The sequence below is a fragment of the Vigna umbellata genome, chromosome 1 (genome assembly GCF_029865625.1).
Source record: "Vigna umbellata cultivar VRB3 chromosome 1, Vumbellata_1.0, whole genome shotgun sequence".
NCBI classification, from domain to species: Eukaryota; Viridiplantae; Streptophyta; class Magnoliopsida; order Fabales; family Fabaceae; genus Vigna; species Vigna umbellata.
Window position 1 is genome coordinate 57,505,073 of NC_142165.1, and position 13,090 is coordinate 57,518,162.

A 13,090-nucleotide genomic window follows, 5' to 3' on the forward strand; every position below is an offset into this window, starting at 1 on the left:
TTTTTAAAGGATTTGAAGGTGAGTGAGGGTGGATTTGGAAGTAAAGTTTGTGAAAGTTAGTATAGGATTTAACCGATGTGATAGATAAAAAATTGTTTTAATTGATAGAAAATAAAGATTACCAAAATGACCTTAGTGATAAAAGTAATATAAAATGATATTTATTAATAATATATTTAATGCTAGAAAAAAAATCAAAATTAATATTAATAAAATAAATTTGTATTTAAGTAAAATCAAATAATTTTTGTTTATTTTTTTAAGAATATAATTTAAATATTTATGATAAATCAAATAATGAAGTAAAGCTATAATATTGCATATGAACATGTTTTCATTGACAAAATTTTTAAAATTATCATGCAAATCGCTTTAGGCATGTAGTTCCTTTCATGTGTTTTAAAGTGCATGTTTTCATTTACTAATATTCATATTATCTTCATTTTTTTTCTATTGCACATAAAAATGCTGACTCGGAGAAATATGGTTATCATTACGTGAATTTGGTGGTTCATTTTCTGCATTATTACAACTAACAAAACAAATTCGTTCCTTCCTTTTCCTCCTTCCAGCGGACATCAGTAATACTATTATTTCCTTACCCTCTGAACAAATAACTTTCACAGCGTTGCTCCCTCACCACCACTTCCTACATCTCCCCCAACTTCTTTTAATTCCAATTTTATCTTTAGGTTTAAACTTTTTTACTATTACCATTTAGGATATTTTAATTTATTTGAAACACTACTTCTCCTTATTTACTCACTATGCAGTTGCACCTCGTAGTCTCACAGATCTCTCTTTCCCATTTCTGTTTCACTTCCTCTCCATTGTTCTTCCTTTCCTTTCTTTTTCCTTCATTTGTCTCTTCCCTATTTTCCTTTTGGGTTTCATTGCTTCCATTGTTGTTGGTGTTGAGGAGCGTCGAAGAGCGTGGATCCAGTTTTTTTGCGGCTTGTTTTTGTCTCCAGGTTCACTAGTTTTCTTCACCATTCTTTTGTAGCTTGTTTGTATGTTAGGTAGTTTAATTTAGGGTGTACTATTGTTTGTGTGCTTTGAATCTGTGCTGTTTTGTCGCTACTTATGCGCTATTGTTGCTGGTGGTTGGATTTTTTGTCGTCTGAACAGAGTCTGCGGACACCAAAATAGATATGGGATATTCGTTTGACCTTCAACAGATATTTGACTTCCGTCGACAGATGTGGGATATCCATTGAAGGCCAAACGGATATCCCACATCCGTTTTGACCTTTCAGGTTCTGTATTTTTTTTTCTTTTAGTATTTTAATCTTTTAGAATTTATAATTCATATATATATATATATATATTTGATATATTTTTCTTAATTTTTTTAAACAGTAATATAATTAGAATATATAGAGTTATTTGATATATTTTTAGATTTTTTTTGACGTTTTAGATTATTAATTTAATATTTTATAAGTATTTCTATTTATAGTTTTTAAATGAATTGATTAAGTTTTGATTAGTTACGTAATTTTTTATATATCTAAATTATTTTTATTTGTTGAAATAAATATTATTAATTTAATTATAGTTAATGTTAGTAAATTTGTATTTGTAATTAATAATTAATTGGAAATGTATTTAATTTTTTTTAATTAATTAGTGTAATTGTTTATTTTATTTTATTTTATTTTTGTAGTTAATAAATCAATTATTATTAGTTTAATTACTTTGAATTGTATTTTTTTATAGTTTATTAATGATATTTAAAATAATAATTTATTTAATTTTTAGAATGAAACAATTAACTTTTTGTCAGAAATGGCAAGAATACGCGGTATATCTTTTAGTTCTCGAGGTGAGAGTTTTCGAAGAGAAAGTTCTGTGCAGGGCGAAGCTCGGAGAAGACCTACCGCTTCCGCTCGTAGAAGGTGTGCAACTCCTATTGAGGATGACCCTATAGTTGAGGAGTGAGCCTTTGTGGAGCAAACATATAAGGCCTATGAGACTCATGGTTAGGAGAAGGCATTTGAGGCCCCTGACGATGATGATGAGGAGGAGCATGCAGATGTTCCTAACATACAAGAGGATGTCAGTGGATTTACTAGAGGTCCACGTGATGCTTCATTGCTGACGCACTATGTTTAGCATGTCAGCTTATGCTATTTCGTAGGGCCGACTGAGTTCAAAATTTAAATTTTAATTATTGCTTTTTTTTTGTAATAGAAATTTTATTAAATAGTGATGTGTAGGATCGAGGGGATATGTTGAAGTTGATCTCCCACGAAAAAAAAAAGTTAGAATCGTGCCACGAGGGAATTCAACACACTGTGTTGAATACCACTTTGATGTCTCTCACACATATTTCTTACGATTACGTCAATAAGGGCTTACTCCTCGGATTCATAGAGAGGTGGCTTTTCGAGACTAGTAGTTTCCATCTCCCTATAGGGGAGATGTCAGTTACTCTTGATGACGTCTCGACATTACTTCACCTGCTCGTGATGGGACAAATGTGGGATTTGGAGGAGTTGGAGTTTGAGGACGCTCGTACAACCCTTGTGGACCTCCTTGGTGCTGATGGTGATAGTGCTCGTGTTAGATGGAGGAGGTACATGGACCGAAAGTCAGGCTGAGTTAGCTCAGATAGATCTATGTTCAGAGTTGTGAGTAGTAGCAGTAGGACTATGCTGCCAGAGCATACCTTTTGCGCCTATTTGGATGCACCATGTTTGCAAATAAGAGTGTCACTTCTATACGCGTGACTTACTTACTTTTATTTAGAGACATACATGCGTGTGACAGATACGCTCGAGGCGTTGCTGCACTGGCCCATTTATACGAGCAACTCACGGATGCGAGTCTGGCTTCCACGAGGAAGATGACCGGATATTTGACTCTGTTACAGGTAAACTTATACCTACCACATTTATTTCATGTACTTATTTCCATGTTCGAAGATGGATGAAATTTAATTGAATAGTTATTCTTTTAGAGTTTGAGATACGAGCATTTCCTTGGCATGGGAAGGAGGCGATTGATGTCTTCTTACGATGACAGCACACCGCGCGCCACTAGGTGGCAAAGCCCTAGGAAAAGTTCCACTCTCGCGGAGATTCGGTCACAGTTGGATGCCTTGACATACAGTAGAGTTTTATGGCATCCATATTAGGGACATTGGGGCATTCGACCATTCTTCGACATCTGTATGTATTCTGGATGGATTCGGATTGGAGACACCCTTTGCCTTCATTTTCCTGAGCGTGTGCTGAGGCAATTTGGGTTTCAACAGGATATTCCACGATCACTCACTGTCGTTCCATATATAGTGGCCATTGATCAATGATGGGGCTGTCGCGGCCCATACAAATTTGATGTGCATTAAAAATGCAGTATAGTGCTAGGAAGTGACTCCTAATCATCTCTCAAGGACCAAATGTGGTTCGAGTCTTAGGTCAAACACGTAGTAAGAGAGGTTTTGAAAATGTTTTTTTGATTCGAAATGAACTAAATTAAAACTAGAAATTAAATACAACCAAACATAATTGAAAACAATGAAATAAATGGACAAAGCATGAAGACCGAACGGTCCTACATTGAGACCAAACGGTCTCTAAAGCAAATGAGGAAATTGGAAATGCAGGAAGATAAAAAAGCCGAACAAAATAAACAACATAATAAACAAAGGTCCTAAAATAAGATGTGTGAACTAATTAAAATGCATCAGTTAATAAAGAAACATTTGGTGTGTTATTCAAATGCAACACTTTAGCTGCTGCATTTAAACACAAACCAACGGGAATTAAAAGAAAATATACAAAAAGTGCTTGAACTAATTTTAAGCAAGGAAAATACATTTAATAATAAAATGCACGTGCTAGCTAAAAGAAAGAAAACACCGTGATCTTTGCTCCTTATTCCCCTGCACACCTATTCCTCCAACGTGCTTCACTTCTCCCGTGACCGAGCCAAATGAACTCTCCTCTTCCAAAATCAAATCAGCATCACATCACCTCCCGTTTTTATCTCCTGGAATCAATTTAAATGCACCGTGTGATGTTGTGACCGTGAGCTGTGTGCTTCCAAAATTATCGTAACAGATTCTCAAATAAAGGAAGAAAAATGCTTATGAAATCCCCTTAATCTAGAACCGTCCTTGATCTAGAACCGTACAGCGTGCAAAGAGTAAATGAATCACTTCATGCTTATCTAAAAGGAATTAATTAAATGCCAGCCCTTTTCAAGAAATGTGAATAAAAATCCGTGTGTGCACAATGCAATAGAATGAAAAATGGAATACGTCTCTTCTCTCCAACACATATGAGTCAACACCCACTTTCTAAAAGCAAATAAATTGATCCTAAAACTTTGCTCTCCTAAAGCTGGACGCGGCAGCCATATGCCCTCCGTAACAGTGTGCACATCCTAAATTAAATGAATGCTTGCTTTTCTAACAACACCTACAAGAAAGAGAAATTCTAATGTAACGTGAGTTCCTTGGTGTGTGGCAGCTTCCAACAAAATAAAATGCATAGGTCGTGACACCACTTGCTTCTGCTGCTGTGACCGAGAGCTGCTAGAAGAAAAGAAAACGCGAGCTCCTTCAACCGTAGCCCTCCATCCTACTCACTGTCTCCGTGTGTTTTTCTTCCCCCCATTCAATAAAAATGTTCAAAAGAGAAGCCAAGTGAAGGTGGCGGCTGGACACCAGCCCGTGTGTCTCCCCTTTTCCATTTAATAGAGCATGCCCTATTCACTTTGGGCACGTCACTGTCATCTCCAATTTTGCTGGACGCGTCAGCTATTGGACACTCCTCTACTCTTTGCTGGACTAGCTGTTGTTTTCTTTTTCCTTGCTGCACCGCCCTCTTATATGAATAATGAACGCCTACCTCACGTGCTTGCTGGACCTATTTCATTGCTGGACACCGCCCGCTGTTGCTGCTTCTGCTGGACGCTCCAAGTGTGGGTCATGTGCTGCTTTCCACGTTTTTCCTCTCGGTGGCTGCTCCTTTATTATGAAGGTTGAATCCCATCTTCACGTGCTAGTGTCCAAAGATTCCTTCTCATGGGCCCTGCTGGATGAAGAATTGAATGAGTGCAGGCCGTGACGTGTTGGACGTGCTGCTGCCTTTTTATTTCATTCAGCACCTCTCTTCTTTTGAAGCCCACATGGACGCTCCAAATGCATTCCCCAGGCCGTGGCAGCTACTGTGTGCACCTTCTAATGTTAATTACCCCTTTGCAGCCAAGTGTCCGTCTTTTTCAGCAATGAAGAAATGTACTTTTCAAAAGGAAATTGAATGAACATTGCTCCTAGGCCGTGACCATTTCCCCGTGAATCAGCACTTTCTTTCTTTCTTAAAGCCAAGAGGGTTTTACTCCCTACACCACCGGTGGAGGGAGCAACTCTCAAGCCAAGATTGAATTCACCGTGTGACCTCTTTTTCCAACTGGCCCATTCCAGCTCCCTGTCCGTGTGCACCCCAAAAATGAAATCCGCACCTCCTCTCTCACAAGCCCAAAGAATAAAATCACCGTAGTGCGCTCCTTCTTTTGCACACTCTTTTTTGGAGAGTCTTGAATTATGTGATAGCCCTCCAAATGTTGCAAAATATTATCGAACAATTTTCCTGCAATTAATAATTCAAATAATTAACCTCAGATAATTCAAATTAATTAAAATAAGAATTTCTGGTCAAATTAAACACAATTAGCAAAAATGGGAAAATACTGGACATTCAAGCACAATTTCCTAACTAAATCTAACACAATAAACTAAGTGAAATCAAGAAAATATTGACTCATCAATCATGTTTGTTTGCACTTTAGAGTTCACATTGTGAGTAATGTTAGACATGCAACATCCCTTTCTGATTGTGTCTATGGGTACATTTAGTGGTTAAGGAGGGTTTCACATCCTTTTATTATTGTTGCTGCAGATGACGCGTGACCAGCTCTTGTGCTTACACAGCGCCCCAATGTTCCACAGGAGGCACGACCCCATCGTAGACCGTCTCCACCTTCACCATCTGGCACCCTGGTATGTTATTTTTCATTGCTTATATTATTAAATTTTCTTCACCTTGTTTATTTAATTGTTAGACACAATTATAATGCAGGCTAGACTAGGCAAATGACGAGAATTTTATAGTCCATGCTATTGTGTCGTCATGTGACCGAGAAAACTGTTGTACATCAGACGACCTGCTTCAAATTGCTAATGAGGGCATTGCGGAATATTCTCCGAGTAGGAGAGGTCAGAAGCATGTATGTGGTAGACGGTCAACGTCTAATTGATAAGACTCTGTGTTTCATTGTTTCACTTTATATTAGGATTATCAGTTTGTATTTGGTTTTTTCATTTCATTTCACCTGTTTAAGAGTCCAATGAATAATGATATCGCTTTCACTTTTTATTAACGTTTTCATTTTCATTTACATGTTCTTTTATTGTTTATACAGATCATACGAGATATATGATTTAAAGTAAATGAATAAATACTTAATTAACAACAACTAATAGTGTATTTTTACATATCATCAGACATAATATAAATATCACAAGTCACCTAAGTTAATATAAGATTTTGTTACGCCCATCAATTGTGCAAATGTTTGCATCCTACTAGTATAAATAGATGACCACGCTCGTGCCTGAGGATAACAGGGTGAGGAGATGATATCCACCATGGGCAGAGGACAACCTTCTTGTAGCTTAACATGCATTATACAAATTACAATAGTTAATTGAGTGATAAGTAATTTTAAAATGAAAGCACAAAATAATACAATATTACCTGCACAAAATGACATCCATGAACATGTCTTATGCAAATTAAGCGATGCTAAGTTATATCAGAAGGTGGTGTGGAACGTAGTGGAAAGATAGTATAATTTTGAGAATATGACATACACACTAAGATGACATTATATTGGTTAGCAATTGCATAACCAATGTCTAGTAATGTCATCCACTTGTTCCTATTAGCTTGTAATGAATAAAACAAGTTGTTAGAAAAAATAAATATAATAAATAAAATACATAAAACGGGAAACATTTACCGTTGACTATGACTGCACCAACAAAGACTTCCTCAGTTCTTCTAGCCTATCATAGCTTCCTACTAGACTTGCGTATTCATCACGCCATTGATTGAGTTCTTTGTACAGATCATGTCTGATAATGGACCATGAATCTTCTCCGAGTCCCAACGACGCAACAATGCATCTAATCCACAATGACCATCAGCCACAACATCAACAACGTCCACAATGAAGGGGTGAGTAATAAAATGAAACTAGTATATCATTGGAACTCTTCTTTTCTTCACTGGATTTGGCTTTGATTGTAATTTACTTCTCACAGAAGAAGATTTATAGGTTGAATGAAAGGTGTCCACATGCTCAAAATATGATGGATCCGGCGTAGTAGACCTTTCTCTTCGTTGAACTTTACTTTTTTGTGCACCCTTTGTCTTGACTTTATGTAATGGAGGGACCATTGATATCATTGTAGGACAAGTAATGTCAAGTAACTTCTGCTTGATGGTGACTTTACCTCCAATGTTAACCTCATTGAATCGTTCTTCTACTTGTTTCAACTCATCTTTAATGGATAATTAGGGCTCGATTTCATTTAATTCAACATTTGAGAAATGCAATTTTCGCCACATGATCGATATGAGATTCACCCAGAAGGATCATCCCAGGATCATATCGTGCTAATTCACATGCACAAGGGACACACCAAATGTACATCTCAATACACATCCACACTTTGATGAGTCCAATCCTATCTGCTGCACTCTTTCCAATTCCTCAGCAATGAGATCCAATGCATATCGAGAGACACACCCAATAAGTTTTCTATATCCATATCCTTTAAAAGGGTCAATCGTGAGCAACAAACTTCTTTCAAGTGACGCCTTAATCTTGTTGTGTTGTAGGATAACAATGTTATGAATACTATCCCAACAAGAACACAAATCACCCATACTATTGCCCAAAAATTTCTTCAAGCTCCAATGAGCAGATTCAACCCTGATATAAAAGAAAAACCATCATCAAGTGCAAAAAAATATTTATCTACAAAACAAATAAGTAAAATAGCATTACAACATATCTATTTGTGGTTGTGTTCCCTAAATGCATTACTATGTTCGTGTAGAACTTTACAAAGTATGTATTGTACGAAATAATCCATGTCTGATTCTCATATTCAGAGAACAGAGGCCATGAACTGCTTGCGTATTGAAGACCATTCACATACTCAACAAACAAGCTCTAATCAACACAATCTATCTTCCCATGCATCCATCACCACATCCCAAGCCTCAGTAGAATCAACTAACATTTTTCATTTAGCTTTAACATTTTTAAGGATGTGGAACCGACATCACATTTGATATGACTCAGAAAATACATTTGCATTGAGCATTCATCAAAGCCAAGTCTCGGTCAGTGATAATGACTTTAGGACCACCCTTAGATGTTAAAAATAAACCTTTCAGCTTTTCCAAAGTGTCAGAGCGGCTGTAGCGGAATGGTTAGAGTGGAATAACAAACGACTAGGGTTTTTATAACGAACATGTGCCTTTTAATTTCTACTCAGTTTTACTTACTAAGCATATAATATAAATTAATAACAAGAGTAAGGTTGAGAGAAATTTGCACAGATGATTTTATCCTGGTTCGGATCTTACCAATCCTACGTCCAGTCGCTTATCTCAAAACAAGATAAAAAGTTTACTACTCAAAAAACAATTACAAATTACAATCACCAATTTGTAAAAGTTTAGAAACCACCTCTCTTGATACCACAAGAGATGAACCTGCACCTCCTTTGAGTCTTCACAAAGGATGAACACCTCCTCCAAATACTTCACGAAGGATGAACTTCTTCTTTCGAACACCTCCTTAGACACACTAAGGATGAACCGACTATTTCCTCTGTCACCGTAACAACACTTCACCAGTTCCACAGACACGAGTTTCACAAGCCGAACAAGAACACACAAGTATCAATGATTTTTGAGTACTAGAGCACAAGGGAAGAGTTGCTGTTGGTGGAAATGTAGAGCCTATTTATAGACTCACGCAAATACTCTTCTGTTCTTCGTTTCCAGCCATTTAACGCTTTTAATCGATTAATAAAGTGTTAATCGATTAAAATAAGTACAACGGCTAGTTTTCAAAAGTAAGAAAACTCCAACGATCACCTTTAATCGATTATTTTAAGGATTAATCGGTTAACTGATTAAAATAGGTATTAATCGATTATTTCCATGTCAGTTGAGTTTTCAGCACCTACAACGTTTTAATATATTAATACTTGATTTAATCGATTAAAACCGTGTGTTTTTTATTTTGAACAACAAATACAAAGTATGAAAGTACAAGAATCAAAACCTACTACAAATTTAAGTTCTAAACCTTAAACTATAATTATTACAAAAGATTTTTATAACAAAAACAAGTCTTCAAAGGATCTTCATGAATCTTTATATATCTTGACTTGATTTGGACATCCTCAAAACTTCATCTTCATCATTTTGCTAACACAAAGCCCATGTGAAATTACTTTGCCTTTCAGTAGACAAGAAAGCAAATGCGACTGAGAAGGTTAACCCTGTAGACGTCATGCCCACAATCTCAAGGAATGAAAATCTATATTTGTTTGCTTTATATGTGGAATCCATCAAAAATACAACATTAAATGTGTTTAACAATTTCACCGCATCAGGATGTATCCAAAACAGGTCAGTAACAACCTCTGAATCGTCAGCACACCTGATCCAATGAATGTACTTATCCCGATCCAACAACATCATAAGCTGTTGTAGTTCAGTTCTGGACCCTCTCAATGATCGTCTATGCACTTGCCTTGCGTTGTAGATTTGTTTAATTGTTGTGACATTTCGATGATTATTTTCTTTTAGGGTTAACAAAATATTTGTAGGTGTAACTTTACTCTTTGTCATATCAACCAGTAATGACTGCTCACTCATATTTAACCTGCCAGCATAAGAGTGACCAACTAAAGTTTCAGCCAACTCATGGTTGTGATGTCCACACATCACCTCAACACCCATCCGTCCCCATCTGAACATGGTTTACCCTTTAATATAAACGGACACTCACATTTATGAGTGCCATATACACTAGCCACCACATCGGCTTTGTATTTTCGATATTTCCCCCCTCTTTCACATCCAAGTATGACGAACGTTTTTCTTCCCCGTACACTAGTAGCTATGTCAGATCTTACTATTACCACAACAAATCCTGAATCATAAGTCATCCCTCTTACCCATTTAAGTAAGTGCTCCCGTGAACAAAATATTTGATTTGTGGTAAATTTATTTGTCAAATCTCCCTCTACAACTTCATTGATGAATGAAGAGAAATCGAATATGAAACTATAATCAATTTGAGAATCCATACGAAGATATTCAAACATTTTAAACAATAATCACCTATAAAATTAGAGGTGTCAATTTGACCCATGACCCCGCGGCTAGCCCTAACCCACTCTTGAAAAAGCCCCCTTTTAAGAAGCCTCTCAAATGAGGGCCAAAAAAAAGCCCCAACCCCCAAAGCTCCCTCTCAATGGGGTTAGGGTCAGGGTTAAGGTGGGTTTAGCCTACTAAAATTTTTTTGGAAACTAAACTTCAACATTCTTAATAGTAACTATTAAAAGTACTAAATTTTATATTCATGTAATTGATTTCTTATTTCAAATTATTAAATAAAACTAATTAATTATAGTATAATAGAATATTTAATATTCAAAATAACAACTTTTTTAAATAATTAAAAACAATTGCAAACCACACACTTAATTTTATACAACTAAATAGTATTACAAATTTATTTTACTGAAATATTATAAAAATGCTTTATTTTGTTGTCAATTTTAATAAAATTATGTCTTATGTTGCAGACACCAATTATTAGAAAATTATATATAGTTAGTAATATCAAAATAACCCCAAAGAGAGATAATAATATATTAATTTGATTTAATATTTGCACTGCTTTTACAGTTCTTAAAAAGAATCACTGTTTTGTTTCCTCGACTTCTAAAATATCACTCAATCTGCTTTTAATTATTTAAAATTAAAAATAATTCAAAAATTCATTATCTAAATTTTTTTGATAAAAAATAGTATTAATATTTTATGTGTAAATTAAACTTATGTTTTATTTTGTTTTTTTCTCTCTGATAATCTTTTCTCAAAATCACCATAAGATATATTATAAAAAGAAAGTTAAATTCTTAAAAATTTATAAAAAAATGAAATTTTTAAATAGACCTAAAGTACTAAAGAATGACAAATGTTATACTGTTTCAATTCTTTAACTAACACATTAAATAATTTATTTTTAACTTTCAATTAGAACACATAATATAAATGTATGTTTATGTTTATGTTTATATTTATGTTTATGTTTATATTTATGTTTATGACATTTAAAATGTAAACATTTTGAGTGAGTAGTACGACGAGATTGAATTCTATGGGCGAATACAACTTCAGTCTGCACAAGGTTTATGAGTTTTTTCTTTTTATTTATTATTTTTGTTATGAACATGATTTGTTGAGTATAAAATGAAAAAGAAAATCATTTATATTTAATTTCTTTTTCAATAACTTTCTAAGAAAATAAAGAAGCCTATTTTTTTTTTTTAAATTAAGAGCTTCAATTAGAGAAAATCTTCTCTTAAATTTCAATTAGGATAATTTTAGATAAAAAGTTAATTTCTTACTTATAACTTAAAAAAAAGTGAAATTAAATATTTAAATTTCAAATTTATAAAATGATCTTTTAATTATATACTTAGAGAATCTAACTCAATAAATATTGTCATTTTGCTTTTGCTTCTTGATTGTAGAACTCTCCTCTTATAAAAATTTCAATTTATTTTCTATAGTAACTATTTTTGTAACAAATTAGGAGTTAATTATATTTTTTCTTGTATTCAAACACTACAATAAAATCGCATATTACCGAAGGTTTATTACCGAGGGCCATTTGCCCTTCGGTAATGTCTACTTACCGAGGGCCGTTTGCCCTTCGGTAATGTTTGCTTGATATTCGAACCACATCTTCATTTAGCCATTCTCTGGAGAGATCCACCCGCACACATTTCTTTTTCTCTCAAAGCTTCCCTCATCTTCGATCCATATTTCAAGTTCCTCCGCCTCAGATCTTAATCCACCCAGCCATGGTTAGTCTCTAGATCTTCATTCTCCTGTACATTTCTCCCTTACCTTGGCCTAATCCACCAAAGAATCCATTTTTCACCGATTGTTCTATCTTTTGCCCGATTAAAACCGCTGTTCATTCCATTCCATCGATTCAATCGTTGAATCCTTTCTCTCCACCGATCAAAACATCCCAAATCCCTAACCCTAGAATGTACACCGATCAAACCATTTAATCTAGGGTTTGCCTCCGTTTTCCGTCATCTGCTGTTCTTCTTCTTCGATTAGCTCGATCTGTGCCAGTTTCCATGGTTCCTCGTCGATCCGCCTCGATCTGTAAGCATTACTTCTCTCTAATGATTTTATTTTTCATAAACATTGCCTTTATTTCCTTCCTTCATGGTGGCCAAATATCAGTTGTTGTGTTTTGTTTTTTGTATGAAATATCCAGTAGCATTGTTATTCTTTTTCTGTTATTCCTTTTCTGTGTGGAAAGAAGTTTGGGAAAAATACGCTCAATTTACTATTTGAGAATCCCTGCATGACAAATATGATACATCAGCTTCCCTGTCTATTTGAATACAAAATAAAAATCCTTACATATATATTCACGAACAAAAATATAACAAACTTTAATTTTTCAAATATAAAAAATCCCAGGAAGCAATTGGGATGATGAAAGGGGGATGGTGTTGACGGGTTTGGGAGATGAAAGGGAGATGATGAAGTCAGTGAGTATGGATTTCTAGGAAGGTTTGAACTTGCCATAACAAATGATGTTGACGGAGATTTTACCTGTGAGAAGAGGTGCTCTGTGGAATTGGAACTTCAGTTGGGGCTCTGACTCAGTGAGTTTGCTGGCCGAACTGAAAGGAAGAATTAAAACAACCAGAAATAAACATAGGAGAAAG

At 35.0% G+C, this 13,090-nt stretch overlaps 1 protein-coding gene and 1 long non-coding RNA gene across 2 annotated transcripts; one reads left to right on the forward strand and one right to left on the reverse strand.

The window, feature by feature from the left end:
• Window positions 1-1,788: 1,788 nt before the first annotated feature.
• Window positions 1,789-3,313, forward strand: LOC148205868 (uncharacterized). Its single transcript, XM_088105537.1, has 5 exons — window positions 1,789-1,929; window positions 1,987-2,109; window positions 2,220-2,578; window positions 2,773-2,875; window positions 3,140-3,313. Exons 1-5 carry the CDS (start codon window positions 1,789-1,791, stop codon window positions 3,311-3,313), a joined length of 900 nt encoding a protein of 299 aa, XP_087961663.1.
• Window positions 3,314-3,655: 342 nt separating this feature from the next.
• Window positions 3,656-5,589, reverse strand: LOC148205869 (uncharacterized). The gene is made up of 2 exons (XR_015785822.1): window positions 4,432-5,589; window positions 3,656-3,996 (listed from the first exon to the last, which is right to left on the reverse strand). It is a non-coding gene; the product is annotated as an uncharacterized LOC148205869 (long non-coding RNA).
• Between the last annotated feature and the right edge of the window lie 7,501 nt (window positions 5,590-13,090).